Here is a 26384-nt window from a genome sequence, read left to right on the forward strand (position 1 = left end):
AAATGAAAATAAACCCTAAGAGGATGTGCAGACGCTCCAAAGTTAGGTAATTATTTTAATTACTCTAGTGACTTCCAGCAACCTTCATTATCAGCCACAGATAAGCTTAAATTGTTTTATGTAAGAATATCATAAGCTGTATGGAAAAGTACTATAGCTTAGTGATTATGCTTCATAAAAATGACATTTTCTCCAAGCTCCCATTTAAAGGAGTAGTTTCCATTCTAGCTCCTGATAGACTTGTGACATATTTTTAAAGTATAAGTTTTTGCACTTAAAAATGTTTTGCCCTGGTTTTGTACTTCAAATGGACATCCTTAATAATAATTTTTGTATCTTTATATCTTTGCTCAGATTTGATCATAAGAGATTCGGGGCCACATATTGAGTGGCTTAATGTAAAACAATATGGCATATTCAGCCATCTGAAATAAATGTCACTTGGAATCATGTCATCCTTATTGCATGACAAGCTATACCTTGCATTTGGGGTAAATTTATTTCTTCTTTCTTCCACTCCCCAGACCAACTTGGGAAGACTCTAACATACACTCTAGGAATCATCTTCATTACAAGCAGAGGTACTATTTAGAAGCATTATCAGTCCTGTTTAGATTTCATTTTATATTCATTTGATAACGATGATCCATCAAGATCTCTTGTGTTAAGGTGTTCTTTTGAGGAAGGGTTATCTGTATTTAAATATCATTTATTGACTGCCTGTGTAATAATGGCTCTTCTTCAGAGTACCCAACATATACCATTTAATCCTTGCAAGATTCCCATGGAGTATGTATTATTAACCCCATTTTCCAGGTGAGGAAACAGGCCTTGGAAGGTTCACTGATTTTCTAAAGTTGCACAGTAGAAAGTATCCCAGATGGGACTCAAACCCAGGTCTGCCTGACTCCAAGAACCATGAAGCTCCCCAACAGATGACTGAATGAAATAAACCTGGGTACAAATGCTAAGGGTAATACAAAAAATGAAGTGATAGTTTGTGATCTGCTAATTAAGTGTTGTGTTTTATGACACCCATGAATTCTGGGAATGAGCTAAAGTCTCAAACTGCAAATTCAATTGATTTTTAAAGTGTTTTGGGCTAGGCACAATGGCTCACATCTGTAATCCCAACACTTTGGGAGGCCAAGGCAGAAGGACGGCTTGAGCCCAGGAGTTCAAGACCATCTTGGGTAACAGGAGACCCCAGTCTACAAAAACTAAAATGAAAAAATTAGCAGGGTGTAGCAGCTTATATCTGTAGTTCCTGCTACTCAAAAAGCTGAGGCAGGAGGATTGCTTGAGCCCAGGACGTCGAGACTGAAGTGAGCTGTGTTCAAGTCACTGCACCCCAGCCTTGGCATTGAAGAGAGACCCTGTCTGTCTGTCTGTCTGTCTCTCTCTCTCTCTCTCACACATACACACCCAAAGACAGTGTTTCATCTCTGAATAGCCCTGATTCCTGGAGAGGATTCAATAGCAAATAGGTTTTATGGCATAGTTGGACCAACCAAAAGTTCCCCACTAACGAAGGTTAGTGACGTTTTTAGCACAATTCAGTAACCACTTGAATTTTACTCCAGCAAACACAAGTCATTTTAACCAAATTTAAAATTTCCAACAGGATGAACCAGACTTAAGTAACTTAGGGGAGAGGGGTGCACTGCTTCCTAAGAAAAACCTTTTCTTAAAGGGAGGCCTTGACTTCCTTCCTCTTCCCCATCCTGGCATGATGCTGGCGCAGGATACATTTCCAAGGTTGTGTTATATTCAGAGGCACATTAGGCTACTCGAGAGACTGGGAAGAGGTCTAATGGCTTCATTGTTTTCTATGTTTAGAATGCACTAATCTGCAGAGTTTAACGTATGAGTTGTGGATGGCACAGGGAAGTTGGGACAGAAGGCTAGCTCTAGAGTTGTTGGGGTGGCTGGGTGTTAGTCTGAAATTTCACTCTCACGTTTCAGAATTTGAAGAGGAAGTTAGGGAAATTCACAGATGAGCCAATACCTTTTAACAGGTTGGGGGTTCAGGGGTAGGACTGGGAGAAGAGGAGCTGTCAGAAAAGCTGGAGAGCCATTCGCCCCAGAGCTCTCAGTTGCACCAGAACGCAGAGTCGGAGAGAGATTTATTTGTGAACGAGCCCGAGAAAGGCAGACAACTCAGACAAGATGGGCTCAGAAATTATTTATCACAGGCTAGGGCAGAACAGTCTGGAGCTTTCCTTCTGCTTTGCAAGCATTTCCCTGGGACCCGCCTGGGAAGCACAGCCCTTCTTCCCGGTAAGTTACAGAAGGTCAGGCACTCAGCTAGTAGGCCAGCTAGACAGCAAAAAGTGTCTAAACTAAGTGCCAACTGTTTACTTGGGGTCTTCCAGACCCTATCATGGTTCTATTCATCATGGTACGCTCTGTTTGATTTCAATCACACCATCTTTATGTCTAGGAAGGCCAAACCGGCCCGGCTGTGTTGGGTGGGATTTCTGCAGGCCATGCAGTGAGGACGCCACCAGCTAAAGATACACGCAGGAGACCCACGTTCTATTTCCACTATGCCACTTGCCACTGACCTCAGAGAAATCATTTTAAACCCTGAACCTCAGCTTCCTCATCCTGAAAATGAAGGCGATTCTACTTCCTAGGCCTTCTTGACAGGAGCCTTGGGAGGGCCAAACGGAATAATTCCGTTGACAGCGAAGAACTGGGAGGGACGGTGACTCCAAATTACTGAAGAAAAATAAGTTAAACATGCTCAGCTGGAGTTTTAGGAATTTCTCCCCCTCCCCGCCCCACTCCCCGCCCCAGTGATCAAACTGCAGTCAGGCAGCAGCCCTCCGAATTGATTCTTATGGACTGTCTCACATGCTAAACACCTATGTGCAGCACCCCTCCATCGCCGTGGGCTCCTATTGACGTCTGCCTTGCAGTGAAAGCGCTTTTTGTTGCCGCTGTTCGATACACCCCAGCACATCAACACAGCAGCTGGGAGCAGGAGGAGGGACCCCTTCGCTTTCTCCCCTCCTTTCACTCCGAACCCTAGGCATCAGCAGCAACGAGCGTAGCCCGGCAAGTTTCTGCACGTGAATGGATTTTCCTGGCTCATCTCCAAAGACCTTGCGGTATTTCACAAAGCTGAAGAGAGGTGAACGAGCATCACCCCCTCCCCGAGGTCGTGCAGCCCCGCGGGGACACTCCTCCCGCTCCTCCACCCGCGGTGCAGCAGCCGCCTCCCGAGCTTGCTCGCGGGGCCGTTAGCGCCAGACCCAGCGGAGAGCCGGGGGGCCCCTCCGCGCCTCCCTCTCGCAGCCCCTCTCCACCAGTAGCAGCGCTGCTGTCTTCCCACAGGAGGACTTGGGAGGACGTTGGAGTCTGCAGCGCCCCCGCCCCCTCGCTTTTTCTTTCTTTCCTTGCTTTGGGATCTTGCTGCTGGATCCGGAGAGGTTTTGAGAAGACAAGAGCGAGGGACTGAGAGCAGCCTTCCGCTGCGGCGCGCGAACACAGCCGGGGCCACAACCCCCAGCGTCTCCACCCGCTCCTCGCCACCCAGGCGGGAATGTGAGGAAGGAAAGCCCCCAGCGCCGCCGCCCGCCCTCGAAGGCGTCCCAGAGAGCGTCCTGGGGGACCGCGGCTGGAGCCCCCGTCCCCGCAGCACCGCGGGACTGGAGCGGCGAGGCGCACCGGGTGCCGCTTCTCGGCTCCCACTCTTCAGAAAGAGCGCGGTGGGTATCAGCGCCTTCCCCGCACTCGGCACAACTCCGGGACCGGCGGCGCGCGGCTGGACCGAGTCCCGCTTCCCGCCAGCTCACCCGGAGTCGGGGGCAGCCCCTGCCAGCCCGCCTGCACCCCTTGTCTCTCTAGCTTGCCCGAACATGCCGCTCCTCCAAGCCTAGGTAGTGAGCCCCGCGGCTCCAGGTCTCTGCAGCGCCCTCGGCCCCATGGACAGCGCACCCGTCACCACTCCCTAAGTGCTGACGCCGCCGCCGCCGTCCAAGCTGCGCACTGGGGTCCCTCGGCTTGCCCCTCTCTGGGGTGTCCAAGAGGCCGGGGAGCGTGCACCATGAAGTCCGTGCTGTTCACCCGCTTCTTTATCCTCCTGCCCTGGATCCTAATTGTCATCATCATGCTCGACGTGGACACGCGCAGGCCCGCGCCCCCGCTCACCCCGCGCCCCTACTTCTCTCCCTACGCGGTGGGCCGCGGGGGTGCCAGACTCCCGCTCCGCAGGGGCGGCCCGGCTCACGGGACCCAAAAGCGCAACCAATCTCGGCCGCAGCCACAGCCGGAGCCGCAGCTGCCCACCATCTATGCCATCACGCCCACCTACAGCCGCCCGGTGCAGAAAGCGGAGCTGACCCGCCTGGCCAACACGTTCCGCCAGGTGGCGCAGCTGCACTGGATCCTGGTGGAGGACGCGGCGGCGCGCAGCGAGCTGGTGAGCCGCTTCCTGGCTCGGGCCGGGCTGCCCAGCACTCACCTGCACGTGCCCACGCCGCGGCGCTACAAGCGGCCCGGGCTGCCGCGCGCCACTGAGCAGCGCAACGCGGGCCTCGCCTGGCTGCGCCAGAGGCACCAGCACCAGCGCGCGCAGCCCGGCGTGCTCTTCTTCGCTGACGACGACAACACCTATAGTCTGGAGCTCTTCCAGGAGGTAAAGGCCAGCCCGCCCCGCTGGGTGGGCGAGACCGGGAGGGGGCCCCCCTGGGCCGACTGGGCTGCAGTCACACGCCCCTTGCACTTCGGGTGCACTTTTGAGTTCTCAGTTCTCCATGCGCGCGTTCGGGGCACCGAGTGGAGCAGCTCCTTGCTGGCACTCCCTAGCCTCCGCTCGCTGGCCGTGAGGGTGGAGGGGGTGTGTGTGAGAGGATCACTGTGGCTCAAGGGGCGGGAGTCTGCTCTGCGGCTTTTCTGTGTGGCGATTGTGTCAAGAGAATAGCACAGGTGTGAGGCGCGGGAATGATTTCCAGGGGCCAGGTTCCTGCCGACCTGAGGGTGGAGCCTAGACCTGCAGGCGCTGGCTGCGAGAGATCAGGGAGGGACCTGCACCGTAGCGGGTGGCGGCGGAGGGGGGGGTGGGGGCGGGTAGGCTAGGTGTTACTCGAGGCCTTTCAGTGCCTACAGGTGTGATTCTCAGTCTAGGACCGTATAGGGAGAAAGGTGGAGATAGCCTAGAGAGAAATTTCACTATGCGGCCCACTGGCACGGAAATGGTTGTTAGAAGAAGCATTGACTTCTGTGGAGGTCCTTCCTCTCTTTCCCACACCTCACAAAAGTCTTTTCTGACCCTCAAGATTACATTTTTTTTTTTTTTTTTTTGCAAGAAAACTCTTTCCGGAAAATAAACTGTTCTGCCCTGTGGTTATGTCTTTTTTGCAGCCCAAGGTAATCATCTGGGCTGCCTGGTCCCTTTTCACAACCTTTCTCTAAGGCCTCTTTTTGGCGAGTTAGCCAGGACACATTTGGCGGGGCCTTTTGCGTCGTCCTGGTGCAGCCAGGTCCTGAGTGCAGCCGGGCTCCCTGCTGTTGAGATGGCCCATGAGTTCCCTCGGATGGCCACGCGGGCACACACACCCCCAGCAGGCACAGGGTTAGAACAGGTGTTCTTCCTTGAGGCTGGTATCTTGCGGTGTGTGTGTGTGTGTGTGTGTGTGTGTGTGTGTGTGTGTGTGGCCTGCAAATGAGACTGGCATGAGTTTTGTCAGTTTTCTTCTCTCTACGCAATTACAGCCAAAGAAAATCTTCTTGATTGATTTGACGCCCTGTGAGACTGTTGCCTTCCTCCATCTGAAATTTCTTGATGTCCTGCTTCAGAGAGACTCCCCCTCAATTCTTCTTCTCCCAAGTACACTGGACATTGGGAAAATACTGTGTGTGAGTTGGACACTGAACTCCTAAAATAATCTGTGTGTCTGGTCATCAGATACCCTAACTGCTCCCCACACTTTCATCCTCGTCTCTGGGTTGCTTTCTTAACCCCAGGGCAGAGCTATTCTGTACTCTTCCAGTTTAATTTTTCTGTGTGGCTTTTAAAAAAAAATTTTTCTTAAAGGTAATTGCCACCTTCATTTCTATTCATCCTCTCTTTCATGAATAAAAGGCACAGTAATTGTTCTTCATCTTTTCTTTTCCATCCTTTCACTGTAGAGGGCTTTCTTTCCACGTTTCTCCAGATGAATAAATAAGCTTGGCATTGTATAGTATTACTCAACCCAAGATTAGAGATACCATCTGACGTTTTTAACTGGGCTTTTAATCCTGCTTCAGTGCTCCCCGCTCCAAAAAAAAAAAAAAAAAAGTAGCTTGCATCTGAAGCAAAGACTGTACATTTCAATGCACCGTAATTTTTAAACCGCAAGGTCTTTTTTTTTTTCTTCTACAACTTGTTGCCTCGTCTGTGAAAATATGTGGTCTCGTTGAAGTAAAATAGTGCACATTACTGTTAATGAACACTGTAGGAGGCTAGATTGTGAAGCAGAAATGCTTTAGTTTATTCCGAGTTTCTAGCCTCTTGGTGTGAGGTGTTAGAAGAGTTGGCACACGCAGGCAGTGAAATGATTCAGGACACAGCCTTCCTTTGATGCTTCCCAAGCTGAAAGGAGGGTTTGTTGGTGGGGGATATTAAGCATCAGGAGAAAATTCCAGTAGGTTTTTCATTAGTCCATATGGGAGAAAATATAAAATGAGGAGAGGGTAAGGAGAAAAAATAGTATTGTCAGAGAGGACATTATAAAGGAAAAATGCAAAACTTTCAAGACACTAAACTTTTGTACAATTGGAAGTAATGCAATAATCAAAATAAAATAAGAGCATATGCAACATTTTTTAATGGTGAGGTGCCACATATACAAAATATACAACAGGTTTATTGTTTTTGTTGTCATTTTAAGCATGATAGGCATGACATACTTAGAATTTAAGTTTTCTATCTCCTGGAGGTCACTCCCAGACAGTAATTTTATGACTAGTACCTTTCTCTACCACTCCTCCACCAGCGTTGTTTTTGGACAGATTAGGCCTCTGTTTGACATATATGTATGCTGATACATTCAGTTTTCTTTATTATAACATTTTCCGTGCATGGCAAACATTATTGAATTCCATCATTAGGCTAGTGGAATTTATGAATTCTTAGTCTTGTGCATTTTCCAGAATTTGGAAATCCTTAGGTTTATTTGTGAGACAGCCTACCATACACCCATTCTCAGATAATGATTCCGTGTAAATTACAGTTTAGACATTGTTCTCTGGAGAAAAGGTAGGACCAGATAAAACATTGAAAATCTGCAGCTCCTTGGGGGAAAGCAAAGATGCTGATTAGGAATGCTATAGGGCTGAGGCATATATCTCAGCCCTTTATATTGTGCGTGCACACCAATTAGTTTTAAGTAATTCACAGTACTTAAGGAAAGAATACCCCAAGTCAGGTTTCATCTTTTATTCATGGTGCTTCTAATTTCCATGGTTGATGTTAAAGTGGATAAGATAAAAGGAGGAAAATGAACCAGGTACAAATTAGCTCCATAAGTATTGGCTGCAAATGAAGGAAAGCAAAGGATGAAAGGTCTCCAAATTAAATTAAAGACGCAACAGGCAATCTGTGTTCAATTATTCCTCCCTGGTAACTGGAATGGTGCTTTGTCGTCTCATACAGCTAACTAATTTTCAGCCTTTCCTTTCAACTGAGCTGCACTGCCAGGAAAAAATATTTGCATTGAATACTCTTATGTTAACAGCCAAATCCATTTGCAAATGAAGTTTAGTGTGAATCTTAGCCACAGAAATGGGGCTGTTCATTGGAGAAGGAAGTGGTAGGGGTTTTTCAGGTTTCAAATATCTCAACAGCTACTCCTCTTCTTCCTGTGGCATTGATGGGGTTTTGCACCGTGGATCACAGGTAATCCTGCCTCCCTGTGCATCCTATCCATCTATCTCTCTGGAAAAGCTTATTTGCAAAGGATTTAAGCTGCTTTAATAAAAGCCACAACTACAGATAAATGTGACTTTATTTTTAGTCATGTTTTCAATAACACTATTGATCAGATTTCTGTTTCTCACCAGAAAACCTTCAAAGCTTTCTTAAATTTAGAACAGATGCTTTTCAGGTGAAGTTGGTTTCACCTCTGGAAATCAATTGAATTGAAATGTTTAAAAAAAAAAAAAAAAAAGCACTTTCCAAGCAAGAAAAAAAAACTTTAGAAATTTTGAATTTAATGAAATAAGACTGGAAGACAGGCTGGCTCTCAGACACTTAAGGGGTTGTCAAAGGAGTCAGTGACTGAGATTGCATCTAGAAGATGTTTCTGGAAAGCAATGAACTAAAGAAGCCCCTTGCTTGAATCTTTTGTTGGGTGCTATTAAGCTATTTGTGTACTAGGCAGATAAAGGAGTTTTGAGGTTTAATTCTGTCTTGCTTTTTTTCAGAAGTATTTGTGTGCTTTCCCTCTTTACCTGCTGCTTAGTAGAGTCATAATCTGAAGGATATATGAGTTTACAATGTTTGGCCCTTTTCCCCCTAAATAGTACTTCTATATATGTTTCGAGAAAGGAAACGTGAGATTTACCTTTTACCCTTGGTACATTTACTTTATTTAGGGAAATTCTTTTTAAAGTGCAGGAACCTAGAAGATTTTCTTTGGTGGAACATTAAAAGACCATTCTACCTGAAATGTGTCCCTTGTATTTTATTTCTCTCCCTCTGAAAGCTATTAAGAGTCATGCCATAGGTCTGATAAAATGTGAGAATTTTATAGAAATGTATATATGAAACTACAGCCAATTTTCTTAGGCTATAAATGTTAGGTTTTCTTTACTCTCCCTGGGTGTATACAGTATTTGAATTACAGTTCATTTTTGATAAGAGTTTTCTTTGGAGACCAGCAGTTTTCATTTGGATGTTGATATTTTAATGGACCAGAAATAACAATTTGGGCCCAAAGATGTTCTCCCTTGTGCCTCTTCCTATTGTCTTTTTCCATCATTCTTCCTCTCTCAACCTACTCTTCACTGATGATTCTGTCTTGTGAATAGACATGAAAACATGTTCGGATTATTGCTTGGTGCAATGAATGTTGTGTCTTTTAAACATTTAGGCTGTTGCTGCTTCTTGGAAACCATTGTGGGTGGCTCCCTTTTTTCTGTCTACTCCGCTTGCCTCTAAATTACAAGCTGGTAAATTTTCTCTTGTGTGAACAGTAATGGAATAGTAATTGCTTTTAAGGCATGCTGCAAAAGCAAAATAGAAAAACCAAAGTCAATGGTCTTATTTATTAACTATTTCAGGTGGTATTCAAGTAGTGGTAGGTTTTTTGTTGTCATCATTGTTTTTTGCACAGAATTCAGTATTTTACAGATATGTCTATTTAAATGTTTTGGACTCTGGAATATTCAGCCTGTGTAAGTTAACACATGTATATTTGATTCACAGTGCTTGTGAAGCATGAAATTTAAGTTTTGCATGGAGCTCAAATTCTCCCACCAAAACACAAATAAAATTGTTATACCAGTACATAGATAGATGCGTAGGTAGGTTTAGAATAGATCTCCAAAGCACAGAAATAAAACTAAGATAATTTGTTGTTCATGCCTGGTAATTTTTGCATACAATTTTAAATAAATGTTAATACCCTATATCATGGATATAAGCAAAATATAGTTGACATAAATTGAGCGTTTACTATAGGCAAAGAAGTACCCTTAGGGTTTTACATGTATTATTTAATCCTCATAACACCCTGAGGTAGGTAATAGTACTGTCTCTGTTTGTTTGTTTTAATACTAATGCTAATATTTAGTTATGGACTCAGTCCCTTAGTGAGTACAGAGGACTTAAACAAATGCAACCTGACGGTAATATAGTTGTTTACCTCTGATCTGTATAATCAGTATCCCCATTTTTAACAGAAGCACTAGGAAGTAACTTGAAAATGTCATGTAGCTGTTATGTGGCAGAGACAGGATTTTGAACCCAGGTGCCCTGGTTCTAGCGCCTGCATTGTTGACTGTCCCGAAACTCATGTCATTTAACACATACAGTCACATGAAAATATGTCATTATTATAATAAGTAAAGCACCTGATTAGCCTTGTGACATTATTACTGTCTTCTGCCATTCTTGAATTCAGGTCTTTCTTCTTGGTTGTGTCAACTCTTAGCTTTCTCTTTTGACCTTTTGTTACTTTTTTCCTTTTTGTTGTTAATGTATTAAATTGAAAAATAAAAATTGTATGTTAATATATTTGTTGTGTAGACTATAATGTTTTGATATAGGGATACATTGTGGAATTACTAAAGCTAATTAATATATTCATTTCCTTACAATTTTATCATTTTGTGTGTGTGTGGTGAAAACATTTAAAATCTACTCAGCAATTTGCAGGTGTACAATACATTGTCAATAACTATAGTCACCAATTTGTGATGCAGTTGATCTTCTAAATGTATTCTTCATAACTGAAATTTTGTATGCTTTGACCAAACATTTCCCCAATTCCTGCCCCCACCTTTTTTCCCCTGATAATATTTGGTCGTGTGAAAATTTTATCTCATCTCTCACTATCTCTAATTTATAGACCATTTGATGTTTAGATTATTTTTACAAGCTAGATAAAAACTGCCAAGTTAGTATATAAACTGTAGTCTTTTATTTTTTAAACTATGTATTCTTGTGAATAAGAATTGATAACTTCTATAGATATTAAAATTAAGTTTTTCCTCATTTGCTATGTATACATCAACAACTCTGTCTCCTAGGCGTGTATCATGTCAGGGCAGGCAGAACTGAATGGAAGAATAATTTTCAGGGTAGAATGGGAGAAAATACAGAATTATGTGAAGCAGACTCAGGGGTTTATTACTGAAACAGAGGAGAGGAGCTGGGGGCCTGAGCCAATTTGCACTGAAGCTAATGTGGCTGAGGTGGTTCCTTCTGGGAACAGAGATGTGCTTGGAGGAGCCTTGGTTCTCCTCACCAATGTACCCCTTATGTTGGCTGCTGCAGGCAGCACTACCAGGTTCATTTGACTGCTCACTTGTTGGTAGAAGGTTTGTTAATTTTCTTGTCCGATTTCTTCTGAGATTAGGAATTTCCTTGGATTAAAAACAAAATAAATCATTGGTTGAGTCTTTTTGCAGGTTAAAAAAAAACAAGAAAACTTGGAGGTGGCTTTGCTGAGGAGGACAGCCATGTTCTCTGCCAGAGGTCAGATTGGGTCTTTTTCGTAAAACAACTAAAAACGCAGTAGTTTGTTTACTTTTTAAAATCTGTCTCCTCCACCTGTGGAAGGAACTTTAAACACTATTTATGTTACATGCTGAATCTAAGACTGTTGTTCCTTCAGCTTGAACTGCAGATATTCCTAAATCGTACCTGCATCTCTAGTGAAAGCTGAGTGTGCTAAATGCTGACCATTCTCCATTAACTGAGATTTCAGTTATCTAAGAGAATTGTATCTTAGCAGTACTACTATATTACTCTGTAAGATTCCTTCTACCTATCTGAGCTCAAACTTCATCCTATTCAGAAGACGTTTTAATATAACGAGTCAGTAGGCCTTCTCTACCACTTAACAAATATTAATTGAACACCTACTGTGTACAAGGCACTGTGCTTAATTAAGTCAGGGAGTATTTCAGCTCCCTGAAACAGAGAGCATCTCAGCCCTTACAGATTGATTCTCTGGACTAAATATGCATGGTACCTTCAGTGCCTGTTGAGAGAAATGCACGTGTGTGGGAGTGTAAAGCAGAGGTCCCTAATGGAGTTGTTGATTGTAGGAGTAATTGTGGAGGAAGTGACATTTGAGCTGAGAAGTAAAGAACAACAGGGCCTAGTGGGTGATGGGATAGGGATGAAAGAGCCCTCCAGAGAGAGGAAGCCATATTTGTGAACCTGAATACTCAGAGACCTGAAGGATGTTCTCGATGGCAAGAGGCTGGGTGATGAGAAGATGAGGTGGAGAAATAGGCAGCCACTTTTCCATCTTCTGCATGTCAAAGTGCGGTTCTCATCTTTGAGAGAAGCTGTCCTGTAAAGAACTCTTCAGGTTCTCTGTATTTGGAAGTGGCATCTAAATCATGCCCATTGGAATCTTCTTCCTGGATACTATCGTGTCTTTATGTAAACTTGCGAATTTAAAAGTATATATAGCAGTGTCAGGAGCATGCTTTCCTTTTTATTTTTTTGCATCTGGTTTTCAGAATGCCCATTAGACAAATTTTTGGCCTTTAACTTTTTCAATAGACCTTGGATAAGGTGGGTGGTAAATTGATAGGAAAACTATAGATAACTATTTGTCCATCTAGTTGTACCAAAGAAGTGGTAATATAGACTTTTGTGGATCCTTTAGAGCACCTGATATCACATTAAAAAATATGATACCTGAATATGTATTTCAGTTGTTTCTCCCACTAGAATACCAGGGTAGGAATTTTCTTTTGTTTACTGTTGTATCTGTAGTGTCCAGAGCAGTGCCTCGCATGGAGTGAATGCTCATTAAATATTTTTTGAATGAATGAATTATAAGACACTTGAAAGCTGAAGGAATTTATTATAAACAGAGTTTAATCCCTGAAAGGAGTCCTGCACAGAGATTGTCAATCAAATCATAGTTTTGAAGTCTGTGTTGTATGTCTAAGATTGTATTGAGCCCTTTAAATAGAAACTGGAAGATAAATGTGGTCCCTACTCTGATTCTAAGAGCTTTTATACTAAAAGGGAAGAGAATGTCATGAGTATTTATGTATATAGTAAGGCATTACCATCAACAGCCATTAAAAGAGGGAGGTTTGTCAAGGTGGTTGTGAGTCAGTTGAGTATTTGGCCTCTTCACATGTGTGAGAGGCTGGAGGCTGGTGGGGAGCTCACATAGGCGTAACAGCCCATGTTCAAATCCAGCTTCACTACTTAGTGTTTGCATTACATTGGTAAGGGTTGACTGCCTCGAGTGATTGTTTTAAGTGCTCTAGGCAAGTAATAAATATTAGTTCTTTTCGCCTTGTCCTCTCCACTATGGGTGACTGCCCTAATTGAGGGTATACCAGATAACTGCACTGTCTTGGTTTGTTAAATGCCTCTAAATGCTCTTCTCCTGACATCTGGACTATGTTTCTAGAGGCCTGGAGGGAGGAGGAGGTAAAGGTACTTGACTTTCCCAAATTAGTCTGTACCCAAATGGAACTGCATAAATTGGGTACCTTAATTACACCGTTGGGTATTACTAGAGTGATTAGAGGGACAAGAGTTAAATAGGGCTTGTCTACAAAGAGTCCTGGGAGGAAGTGAGATGTGAGAGAACTAAAAGCATCTAAAGGATATTTTAGATGGAGAGGAGGTGAAGGGTGTTCTCCTGTGGGTTCTGACTTCTGATGCTAACTCCTAGCTGTGAAAGCTAGGAAGTTGGCTTATATGTAGCTCAGAGCAGGATGCTAACCTGGCTCACTGCAACTTCCACCTCCCAGGTTCAAGCGATTCCCCTGCTTCAGCCTCCTGAGTAGCTGGGATTACAGGTGCAAGCCATCATGCCTGACTAATTTTTGTATTTTTAGTAAAGGTGGGGTTTCAACATGTTGGCCAGGTTGGTCTCAAACTCCTGACCTCAGGTGATCCACCCACCTCGGTCTCCCAAAGTGCTGGGATTACAGGTGTGAGCCACCGTGCCTGGCCCTAGGTGTGGTTTTTAATTACTATGTAATCCCAGGGCCCAGTGTGGACCTAGGGCATAGTTACTACATGATACAGTGATTATCGTTGGCATAAATGAATGAATCAAAGAGATAGTATGTTACAAAGGAGAGGGCATGAAATAGATTTTTTTTTAAGTACATGATTAGAAGCAGTAGTTTAAGGTCATTTCCTGGGGTGGGAAGGTTAGGAGTATTCTTCTGTCCAGCACCTATTGGAGGAGGTGGAAAGGATCCCAGATGCCAGCCTTCTCTGTGTCCATCCTTCTCCCAGCCTTGCCTGGGAACACTGAGCCCCTCGCTGGGCTTCAAGTGACTGATGCTTTTTTGGGAAGCCCCATAAGCTTGTTTCTCTTTTTGCAAACATTGCTTAAGTTTTCATTAATGAAAACATTCTAAAGCTTATTTAGTTCCAGAATGAGGAAAATGTAGGAGAGAGAGAGGGGGTGTGTGTGTGTGTGTGTGTGTGTGTGTGTGTGTGTGTTTTTACCTACCTGTGTGTTTGCCTCCTCCTTACCTGTGAATGCAGTGGCTGCTTTCCTTGTTCCTTCTCCACAGACCCTGTACCCTCCATTTCAGTTTCTGGCAAGAATTGTGGCCAGACCCAGGGATCTGATGCAGTGGTCCCCAACATTTTCTGGTCACATAGTTTTTAAAAGAATTTTGTGACATTAACCCTCTGGGATATTTTTTAATTGACATGTACATTTTAAAAATCATTTTAAACTGTTGCAAAGCTTGTGATTTCCAGTGTGTTATAAATGCTGACATTTGTAATGAAACTTAAATATATCCAGTAGATTCTATAAATATTGTTAACAGTTTGATACCCACCACCATTCATTTAATAAACATACTTTTCAATGACATTTGGATGGAGATATATTTATACATATATGTATTTTTAAGTGAGACAGGGTCTCTCTGTGTTGCCCAGACTGGAGTATAGTGGTGCAATCACAGCTTACTGTAGCCTCCACCTCCCTGGGTCAAGCAATTCTCCTGCCTCAGCCTCCTGAGTAGCTGGGACTAGAGGCACATGCCACTATGCCTGGCTAATTTTTAATTTTTTTTTTTTTTTTTTTTTTGGTAGAGACAGGGTCCTCCTATGTTTCCCTGGCTGGTCTCAAGCTCCTGGCTTCAAGCAGTCCTTCTGCCTCATCTTCCCAAAGTACTGGTATTACTGGTGTGAGCCACCACACCTGGCCACATTTGGGTATTTTATATTGCTCTTTTTTTTTCTATCTTCATTCCTCCTCAGAATTTTATCTTAGCATAATATTTTGAGGTTCAAGGTCGTCTCCCTATCACATACATCTACAATGACAAAAAGAATATAGATAGAATTTAAAGTTTTAAAATCCTGTGGCTATCAGCCTCTGTCTTAGAAAAGCCTTAGGATTGACTTACCATTACAATTTGTATTGGTAAACAATTAATCAAAACAACAATAAATGTTACAGGGTTGGGTAATTAACTATTAAACATAAAATCTACATTTCTTAGAAATCGATTTCTTAGTGACATGGATGGAGCATTTTGTTGTTGATTATGTATTCTGTATTGACAAATATTACAGATTGCTAGAGATAGAATTTAGTATAAATTTCATTCCTATTAGGTCAACTTTTTTTTACATAAAGAAGTAATTAAGCGAAGCATTTTCTTACAGCAGTGTTTCTCAGTTTTTTGAACTCTCAAGCTTTAAGCCAAAAATTAAATGGTGATCTGACAGCAAAAACTATTTTAATGATTTATTAATGATATTAGGTCCCCTCCAGTTTTGTTGAATGCAAATAATTAGAAACCTCTGGTTGCCCCAAAGGATTTATTACCCATTCGTTAGAGACATTGGCTTTCTTAATAAAGATAGCAATATTTCTGATTACCTTTGTTTGGTGCCCTGGAGGTTTTATTAGGTGGGACAGTGCATTTAATAACAATACAGGATGGGTGAGCAGTCAGGCCCTTTGTGAAGTGGGAGAAGGGTGATGTGAAGTGGGGTGGGGCGGGGGCGGGGGGCGGAGCAAGAGAGAAGGTTGGAGAACCTGCCCCTATCCAAGTGGATCAGTTTTAGGAAAGCTTATGCCATATGCAGGGATGCCAAGGGTCTGGGAATTTATTCCCTAACTTGAAGCTATCTGCATTCACATATTCCATGGAGAGTTCTATGCATTCAGGTATCGTGCACTCCTAGTCTGAAAAGCTGCTGTTTTGGTTGAAAGAGTATAAGGACTTGGAAGATGGGGCCTCTAGGCCTGACTGAGCCAAAGGCTCCCATGCCCTCAAGGGAACTGACTAGTGCTTTTTTCATTTTTTACTGCGTGCTGTGTCCCACCCTTGGCATTCAGATGTGTGCACGAGCTGCTGTTTAATTTTCATCATCTGCTTTACAAATGAGGAAAAGCCCTGATATCCAGCTTCCTCATAGGACCTGATAATAATACACGTGGTTCTGAGAATTAAATGAGGTGATAAATATGTAAAATGGGTAAACAGTAACTTCACTCTCTATTTGTACATCTCTCAGAAGTCTGGGGCAACAGGAGCTGTGGAAAGGCTCCAGAAGACAAGATGTCACAAAGCCACCTAGCTACTGTAGCTGTACCAATCCTGACAGTCTTAGCAGCCCCAAGGTGCTGCTCTGTTGGCTGATGGGAATGCAGATTTAAGTATGGTCCATATGTGGACGTGTTGTTTTACGTCTAAATAAACTTGGCGTTGCAAGATGAAAATGCCAGTATCATTTTTAAAGGTCAAGTGACAGTTTGGGGAGATTTTTATAACTTTGATAAGTTCCTCAGCTACATCTGTTCACACTGGCAAGAGTGCTAGAGACATTCTTTGGAAGTCTTTTCTATGAGAGGAGCTGCAGCCTTGCTCTGCAGAGAAGTTCTGACGACAGTCATCAGAGTATTTGGGGCTCATGCACTAATTTAATTATTTTCTTTTTTCATTAATGAAAATTTATTTTAATTTTCTTCATTCTTCTTTAATGAATTTAACTATTTGCCTCTACCTTTGCTTCCTGCTGTGTATACTGATAAGACAGGTTTTGGGGTTTTTATGTTTTCTGGTCTTGCTTTTCCCCTTTGTTTTAGGATTTAAAAAACAAAAAGGTTAAGAGGGTAGGTTGACAGTGCTTGCAGTTTCTGTTTTACAGCAATCCCTGCTGTTCCTCTGAAAATTGGTTGATTGTCCTATAGTTTAAAATATATAGACGTTCATTTGATTGGCTCTTGTAAATCTAGTGACATTTAAAAGTACATGGCAGCTAGGCATGGTGGCTCACACTTATAATCCCAGCACTTTGGGAGGCTCAGGCAGGAGGATGGCTTGAGCCCAGGAGTTCGAGACCAGCTTGAGTAACATCATGAGACCCCCCAACTCTACAAAAAAAATTTTTTAAATACTTGGGTGTGGTGACATGTGCCTGTACCCCCAGCTACTTGAGAGGCTGAGGTGGGAGGATTGTTTGAGCCCTAGAGTTTGAGGTTGTGGTGGTCTATGATTGCACCACTACACTCCAGCCTGGATGATAGAGTGAGACCCTGTCTCAAAAAAGAAAAAGAAAAAAGTTCATGTCTGTTCTGTTTTTTGTTATGTTTCTTTCCTCTAAACATGAAGAAAAGCAGTGAGGAGAAACAAAAATTGAGTATTCCTGTGTTTTTTATCATAGTAAAATATACATTTGCCATTTTATATTTACCCTGATAACCTTCAGTGTGGTAAAATACACATTCACAATTATTCATTTAACCTGATAACCTCTAATCTCCTTTCCATGAATCAGACTAGGTACCTCATATAAGTGGAATCATACCATATTTATACTTTTGTGTCTGGTTTATTTCACTTAACGTCCTTAAGGTTCATCCACATTGTAGCATGTCTCAGAATTTAATTCCTTTTTGGGGCTGAATAACATTCTATTATATGTATATTCCACATTTTGCTTATCCATTCATCTCTTGATGGCCCCTTGTGTTGCTTTCACCTTTCACCTATTGTGAATAATACTGGTATCAATATTAGTGTGCACATAATCTGAGTCCCTGCTTTCCATTCTTTTGAGTATATACACAGAAGTAGAATTGCTAGATCACAATGGTACTTCTATGTTAGTTTTTTGAAGAACTACCCTACTGTTTTCCATAGCAGTTACACCATTTTACATTTCTATTACCAGACCATGAAGGTAACAATTTCTCCACACCTTAGCCACCACTTGTTATTTTCTGTTTTTTGGGTAATAGCCATGCAAAAAAATATGAAGTAAAGTGAAATATCACTATGAAAGGTGTGAAGTGCTACGTCTTTGTGATTTTGACTTGCATGTCTCCTCTAGTTAGTGATGTTGAACGTCTTTTCATGGGCTTATTGGCTATTTGACTATCTTCTTTGGAGAAATATCTGTTCAAGCCTATTCTGCCCATTTTTGAATTGGGTTTTGTTGTTTTTAGGAATTCTTTAGGCATTTTGGATATTAGTCATGTATCAGGTATGTGATTTGCAAATGAGGATAGCCTTTTTATTTTGTTGATAGTGTTCTTTGCACAATAGTTTTTATTTTTGATGAAATGTAATTTTCTGTTTTGTGCTTTTGGTGTTATATATCTAAGAAATCATGCCAAATTCAATGTCATGAAGGCTTTCCCCTATGTTTTCTTCTAATCATGTGTAGTTCTAGCTCTTTTGTACGTGGTGTTAGGTTAGGGTTCAACTTCATCCTTTTGCATGAGAATATCCAGTTTTTTCTCAGCTGCATTTGTCAAAAAGACTCTTCTTTCTTCCACTGAATGATCTCAGTGGAAGTCCCTGATCTCATCAAAAATCATTGACCATATGTGGGAGCATAACCACCCAGTGGGTTCTTCTTGCCTGCTGCCCAGATACAGCTGGTTTATCAAGATGGGAATTGCAATAGAGAAAGAGCTTTACACATGTACAGCTGGCTAAATGGGAGACTGGAGCTTTATTATTAAATAAATAAGCCTCCCCCAAAATTTGGATGCTAGGGTTTTCTCTTTTTTTTTTTCCTTTTTAATATTATACTTTAAGTTCTAGGGTACATGTGCACAATGTGCAGGTTTGTTACATATGTATACATGTGCCATGTTGGTGTGCTGCACCCATTAACTCGTCATTTACATTAGGTATACTCCTAATGCTATCTCTCCCCCCTCCCCCCGACACACTACAGGCCCCAGTGTGTGATGTTCCCCACCATGTGTCCAAGTGTTCTCATTGTTCAGTTCTCACCTATGAGTGAGAACACATGGTGCTTGGTTTTCTGTCCTTGAGATAGTTTGCTCAGAATGATGGTTTCCAGCTTAAAGGACATGAACTCATCCTTTATTATGGCTGCATAGTATTCTGTGGTGTTTATGTGCCACATTTTCTTAATCCAATCTATCATTGATGGACACTTGGGTTGGTTCCAAGTCTTTGCTATTGTGAATAGTGCTGCAATAAACATACGTGTGCATGTGTCTTTATAATAGCATGATTTATAATCCTTTGGGTATATACCCAGTAATGGGATGGCTGGGTCAAATGGTATTTCTAGTTCTAGATCCTTGAGGAATTACCACACTGTCTTCCACAACAGTTGAACGAGTTTATACTCCCACCAACGGTGTAAAAGTGTTCCTATTTCTCCACATCCTCTCCAGCACCTGTCGTTACCTGACTTTTTAATGATCGCCATTCTAACTGGAGTGAGATGGTATCTCATTGTGGTTTTGATTTGCATTTCTCTGATGGCCAGTGATGATGAGCATTTGTTGGTGTGTCTGTTGGCTGCATGTCTTTTGAGAAGTGTCTGTTCATATCCTTCGCCTACTTTTTGATGGGGTTGTTTGATTTTTTCTTGTCAATTTGTTTAAGTGCTTTGTAGATTCTGGATATTAGCCCTTTGTCAGATGGGTAGATTGCAAAAATGTTCTCCCATTCTGTGGGTTGCCTGTTCACTCTGATGGTAGTTTCTTTTGCTGTGCTCTTTAGTTTAATTAGATGCCATTTGTCAATTTTGGCTTTTGTTGCCATTGCTTTTGGTGTTTTAGTCATGAAGTCCTTGCCCATGCCTATGACCTCAATAGTATAGCCTACGTTTTCTTCTAGGGTTCTTATGGTTTTAGGTCTTACATTTAAGTCTTTAATCCATCTCGAATTAATTTTTGTATAAGGTGTAAGGAAGGGATCCAGTTTCATCTTTCTACATATGGCTAGCCAGTTTTCCCAGCACCATTTATTAAACAGGGAATCTTTTCCCCATTTCTTGTTTTTGTCAGGTTTGTCAAAGATCAGATGGTTGTAGATGTGTGGTATTATTTCTGAGGGCTCTGTTCTGTTCCATTGGTCTATATCTCTGTTTTAGTACCAGTATCATGCTATTTGGTTACTGTAGCCTTATAGTATAGTTTGAAGTCAGGTAGCAAGATGCCTCCAGCTTTGATCTTTTTGCTTAGGATTGTCTTGACAATGCGGGCTCTTTTTTGGTTCCATATGAACTTTAAAGTAGTTTTTTCCAATTCTGTGAAGAAAGTCATTGGTAGCTTAATGGGGATGGCAGTAAATCTATAAATTACCTTGGGCAGTATGGCCATTTTCACGATATTGATTCTTCCTATCCGTAAGCATGGAGTGTTCTTCCATTTGTTTGTCCTCTTTTATTTCATTGAACAGTGGTTTGTAGTTCTCCTTGAAGAGGTCCTTCACATCCCTTGTAAGTTGGATTCCTGGGTATTTTATTCTCTTTGAAGCAGTTGTGAATGGGAATTCACTCATGATTTGTCTTTCTGTCTGTTATTGGTGTATAGGAATGCTTGTGATTTTTGCACATTGATTTTGTGTCCTGAGACTTTGCTGAAGTTGCTTATCAGCTTAAGGAGATTTTGGGCTGAGACGATGGGGTTTTCTAAATATACAGTCATGTCATCTGCAAACAGAGACAATTTGACTTCCTGTTTTCCTGATTGAATAGCTTTTATTTCTTTCTCCTGCCTGCCAGCTCCTCCTGGTACCTCTGATAGAATTCGGCTGTGAATATGTCTGGTCCTGGGCTTTTTTTGGTTGGTTAATTATGGCCTCAATTTCAGAGCCTGTTATTGGTCTATTCAGGGATTCAACTTCTTCCTGGTTTAGTCTTGGGAGGTTGTATGTGTCCAGGAATTTTTCCATTTCTTCTAGATTTTCTAATTTATTTGTGTAGAGGTGTTTATAGTATTCTCTGATGGTAGTTTGTATTTCCGTGGGATCAGTGGTGATACCCCCTTTATCATTCTTATTGCATCTATTTGATTCTTCTCTCTTTTCTTCCTTATTAGTCTTGCTAGCAATCTATCAATTTTGTTGATCTTTTCAAAAAACCAGCTCCTGGGTTCATTGATTTTTTGAAGTTTTGTTTTTTTATGTCTCTATCGCCTTCAGTTCTGCTCTGATCTTAGTTATTTCTTGCCTTCTGCTGCCTTTTGAATGTGTTTGCTCTTGCTTCTCTAGTTCTTTTAATTGTGATGTTAGGGTGTCGATTTTAAATCTTTCCTGCTTTCTCTTGTGGGCATTTAGTGCTATAAATTTCCCTCTACACACTGCTTTAAATGTGTCCCAGAGAGTCTGATATGTTGTGTCTTTGTTCTCATTGGTTTCAAAGAACATCTTTATTTCTGCCTTCATTTCGTTCTGTACCCAGTAGTCACTCAGGAGCAGGTTGTTCAGTTTCCTTGTAGTTGTGCAGTTTTGAATGAGTTTCTTAATCCTGAGCTCTAATTTGATTGGATTTGGTCTGAGAGATAGTTTGTTGTAATTTCTGTTCTTTTACATTTGCTGAGGAGTGCTTTACTTCCAACTAAGTGGTCAATTTTGGAATAAGTGCGATGTGGTGCTGAGAAGAATGTATATTCTGTTGATTTTGGGTGGAGAGTTCTGTAGATGTCTATTAGGTCCACTTGGTGCAGAGCTGAGTTCAAGTCCTGGATATCCTTGTTAACCTTCTGTCTCATTGATCTAATATTGACAGTGGAGTGTTAAGATCTCCCATTATTATTGTGTGGGAGTCTAAGTCTCTTTGTGGGTCTCTAAGGACTTGCTTTATGAATCTGGGTGCTTCTATATTGGGTGCATATATATTTAGGATAGTTAGCTCTTCTTGTTGAATTGATCCCTTTACCATTATTTAATGGCCTTCTTTGTCTCTTTTGATCTTTGTTGGTTTAAAGTCTGTTTTATCAGAGACTAGGATAGCAACCCCTGCTTTTTTTTGCTTCCCATTTGCTTGGTAGATCTTTCTCCATCCCTTTATTTTGAGACTATGTGTGTCTCTGCATGTGAGATGGGTTTCCTGAATACAGCACACTGATGGGTCTTGACTCTTTATCCAATTTGCCAGTCTCTGTCTTTTAATTGGGGCATTTAGCCCATTTACATTTAAGGTTAATATTGTTATGTGTGAATTTGATCCTGTCATTATGATGTTAGCTCGTTATTTTGCTCATTAGTTGATGCAGTTTCTTCATAGCATTGATGGTCTTTACAATTTGGCCTGTTTTTGCAGTGGCTGGTACCAGTTGTTCCTTTCCATGTTTAGTGCTTCCTTCGGGAGTTCTTGTAAGACAGGCCTGGTGGTAACAAAATCTCTCAGCATTTGCTTGTCTGTAAGGGATTTTATTTCTCCTTCACTTATGAAGCTTAGTTTGGCTGGATATGAAATTCTGGGTTGAAAATTCTTTTCTTTAAGAATGTTGAATATTGGCCCCCTCTGTCTTCTAGCTTGTAGTGTTTCTGCTGAGAGATCAGCTGTTAGTCTGATGGGCTTCCCTTTGTGGGTAACCCGACCTTTCTCTTTGGCTGCCCTTAACATTTTTTCCTTCATTTCAACCTTGGTGAATCTGACAATTGTGTGTCTTGGGGTTCCTCTTCTCGAGGAGTATCTTTGTGGCGTTTTGCATATTTCCTGAATTTGAATGTTGGCCTGCCTTGCTAGGTTGGGGAAGTTCTCCTGCATAATATCCTGAAGAGTGTTTTCCAACTTGGTTCCATTCTCCCTGTCAGTTTCAGGTACACCAGTCAAACATAGATTTGGTCTTTTCACATAGTCCCATATTTCTTGGAGACTTTGTTCATTTCTTTTTACTCCTTTTTTCTCTAAACTTCTCTTCTTACTTCATTTCATTAATTTAATCTTCAGTCACTGATACCCTTTCTTCCAGTTGATCGAGTCAGCTACTGAAGCTTGTGCATTCGTTATGTATTTCTTGTGCCATGGTTTTCAGCTCCATCAGGTCATTTAAGGTCTTCTCTATGCTGTTTATTCTAGTTAGCCATTCGTCTAATCTTTTTTCAAGGTTTTTAGCTTCTTTGAGATGGGTTCAAACACTCTCCTTTAGCTCGGAGAAGTTTATTACCGATCTTCTGAAGCCTACTTCTGTCAACTCATCAAAGTCATTCTCCATCCACCTTTGTTCCTTTGCTGGCGAGGAGCTGCGATCCTTTGGAGGAGAAGAGGCGCTCTGATTTTTAGAATTTTCAGCTTTTCTGTTCTGTTTTCTCCCCATCTTTGTGGTTTTATCTAACTTTGGTCTTTGTTGATGGTGACCTACAGATGGGGTTTTGGTGTGGGTGTCCTTTTTGTTGATGTTGATGCTAGTTTTGTTGATGCTTTGTTAATATTAACTCTTCCAATCCATAAATATGGAATTTTGTTCCATTTATGTGGTCTTTAATTTCTTTCACCAGTGTTTCTTAGTTTTTAGTGTATATGGTCTTTGCCTCCTTGGTTAAGTTTATTTATAAGTATGATTTTTTATGCTGGTAGGTTTTATTTTTTAAATTTTGGGGGAAGTGTTTTATTAATACAAATTTATGGGTTACAAGTGCAATTTTGTTACATGTATAGATTGTATAGTGGTGATGTCAGGACTTTTATGGTATCCATCACTCAAGTAACTTCCATTGTGCCCATTAAGTACACCCCACTCCCACCTGTTAAGTTTTTTTTTTTTTTTTTTTTTTTGAGATGGAGTCTCGCTCCGTCGCCCAGGCTGGAGTGCAGTGGCGCAATCTCAGCTCACTGCAAGCTCCGCCTCCCGGGTTCACACCATTCTCCTGCCTCAGCCTCTCCGAGTAGCTGGGACTACAGGCGCCTGCCACCACGCCCGGCTAATTTTTTATATTTTTAGTAGAGACGGGGTTTCACCGTTGTCTCGATCTCCTGACCTCGTGATCCGCCCGCCTCAGCCTCCCAAAGTGCTGGGATTACAAGCATGAGCCGCTGCGCCCGGCCCTTGTTAAGTTTTAATAAGTTGGTTTAGTCTCTGTCTTATCTCTGAAAAATGTCAGATACTACTAATAGAACTAAAAAATCCAGGACTGAGAGAAACTTTAAGTATATACAACAATATAAACAGATCTTAAAAATATGATACAGCATAGAAAAATGGAAACCAAAACATATTCCACAATGTCATTTAGTACTTTAAAATTACTACACAGAAAGTGTTATACATGTCACAAAAATGTATAAGACTAGCACACACAAATTATCAACAAAATAATACAGGGTTTTCTGAATTGTCTACCTGTGAGATGTTTCTAAGCAGGGTTTTATTATTGATTGATTGATTGATTAAGACAGGGTCTGACTCTGTCGCTCAGATTGGAGTACAGTGGTGCAATCCTGGCTTGACCTCCTGGCTCAAGTAATCCTTCCACCTCAGCAGCCCAAGCAGCTGGGACTATAGGTGCACACAACCATGCCTGGCTACTTTTTTAAAAAAACTTTTGTAGAGACAGTCTCACTACACTGCTCAGGTGGTCCCAAAGTCTTGGGCTCAAGCAATCCTGACACCTCAGCCTCCCAAAGTGCGGGGATTATTGGTGTGAGCCATTGCACCTGGACTAAGCAGGGTTTTAAGTGACTTGGTTCTTGTTTATGTTGACACTAAACATGCATCAAAGATTAACCTTCTAAATTCTGGAACACAGAAAGAAGGGCAGCCCTTATTTCAGGGCTGGGCTAATGATAGAATTTACTTGATGCAGTTTTTCATAGAAAGATATGTGTCTTTTTGTTTTAAACATATAATAAAAGAGTTTCCACTGGTTACCTGGTACTAGGTCCCAATGTCTAAACCAAGTTTGGAGAATCACATCCTCTGAGCAGCATATGTTGATGATGATGCTGATGACAATGATGACAGAAGACACTTATATGGTACTTATTTATGTAGCAGAACCATAGTCCTTTACATGTTTTAACTCATTTAATCTTCAAAACAACCCTATGACATGGTACATTGATGTTGTTATACCCATTTATATGTGTGGAAATGGTCATACAGTGTCTTGTTAATTTGCCTGAGGCCACACAGCTAATTAGTGGTGGATCTGAGGTTGGATTTCTAGGAGCCAGATTCACAAATCCAACACTGCACTTTGCTTTTTCTCTATTGTCTGTCTCTCATGGATTTTTTTATTCTTAATTTTATTTCCTTCTTTTATTTTTGGTTTAATTTTCTCTTCTTTTTTTAGTTTCTTGAGATGAAAACTTAGATCTTTGATTTTTATACCTCTTCTTTTCAATATTTAATATGCTTAAAGCTTTACACTTCACCCTAGGCATTGTTTTTGTTGCATCCCACATATTTTGATGCTGTGTTTTTATATTGTTCAAAATATTTTCTAATTTATATTTATTTGTTCATTTAAAAAATAATTTTACTAGCTAATATAAAGTGTTAATTTTGAAATACTTAGGATTTTCTTACATTTGGTTTTGATTTCTAATTTAATTCTATGTGGTTTGAAAATATAGTTTCACTCAATTGAAATTTATTGATTTACTTTGTATTCCTGCATATGGTTGATACTGGTGCATGTTGCATGTACACTTACAGAACATTTATTCTGCAATTGTTGGATACAGTGTTCTATATTTGTCAATTAGATTGAGTGCTGCTCAAATGTTCTGTGTCCCTACAGGTATTTCATGTGCTTATTCTATAGAATACAAACTGTTAATGTTTCTCATTAGGACTAGAAGACTTCTCTTTTACCTTTTAAATATATGTTTTATTTTATGTATTTTGAAACTATGTTATTTGGTGCCTATACACTTAGATTTTTTTCTTGAGGAATTGATCCTTTATCATTATGAAATATCCTTCAGGCACCCTGCTCCCATAGACGTGTGCATCTTGCTATAACCCTGCTTCTGCTAGCACAAATGCACAGGCATGGATCCTGCTGCCACCACCTTGATGAAGTGTGTGGCCAGCACCCCCATCAGAGTACTGTTACCAGCACACTGGGAATACCTTGCCCCCAGAGTGTAGCAGCTTTCTAACCTCTATGGGGCAGAGAACAAAGTTGGGGGGCCCAGTACCAGCCCACCAGCATTACATCACATAGCCCATGAGTGATGAGCTGAGCCTTGGTGCCCTGAAAGCATCCAAAATGAAGCCAGTCAACTGAACCGACATTATACCACAATCAAACTCTCAAGAATATCAAAGAATATAAAAGTAAAAAGCCCTATCCAAAGGATAGCAACTTCAAAGATTAAAGGAATGTCAGCCCACACAGATGAGAAAGAATCAATGCAAGAACTCTGGCAATTCAAAAAACTAGAGTGCTTTCTTACCTCCAGACAACCCCGCTGGTTGCCTAGCAATGGTTCTTTTTTTTTTTTTTTTTTTTTTAGGTTTTAGGGTACATGT

At 41.4% G+C, this 26384-nt stretch overlaps 1 protein-coding gene across 1 annotated transcript in view; it reads left to right on the top strand.

Annotated features, from left to right (window-relative positions):
- Window positions 1-3677: 3677 nt before the first annotated feature.
- Window positions 3678-26384, top strand: part of B3GAT2 (beta-1,3-glucuronyltransferase 2) — an 80557-nt gene continuing 57850 nt past the window's right edge. Inside the window, exon 1 of the mRNA XM_032153879.2 lies at window positions 3678-4645. Coding sequence (XP_032009770.1) covers window positions 4055-4645 — 591 coding nt within the window. The 5' untranslated portion in view covers window positions 3678-4054. The remainder of the gene's footprint in view (window positions 4646-26384) is intronic.

This window comes from Hylobates moloch, unplaced genomic scaffold (assembly GCF_009828535.3).
Source record: "Hylobates moloch isolate HMO894 unplaced genomic scaffold, HMol_V3 SCAFFOLD_2, whole genome shotgun sequence".
NCBI lineage: Eukaryota > Metazoa > Chordata > Mammalia > Primates > Hylobatidae > Hylobates > Hylobates moloch.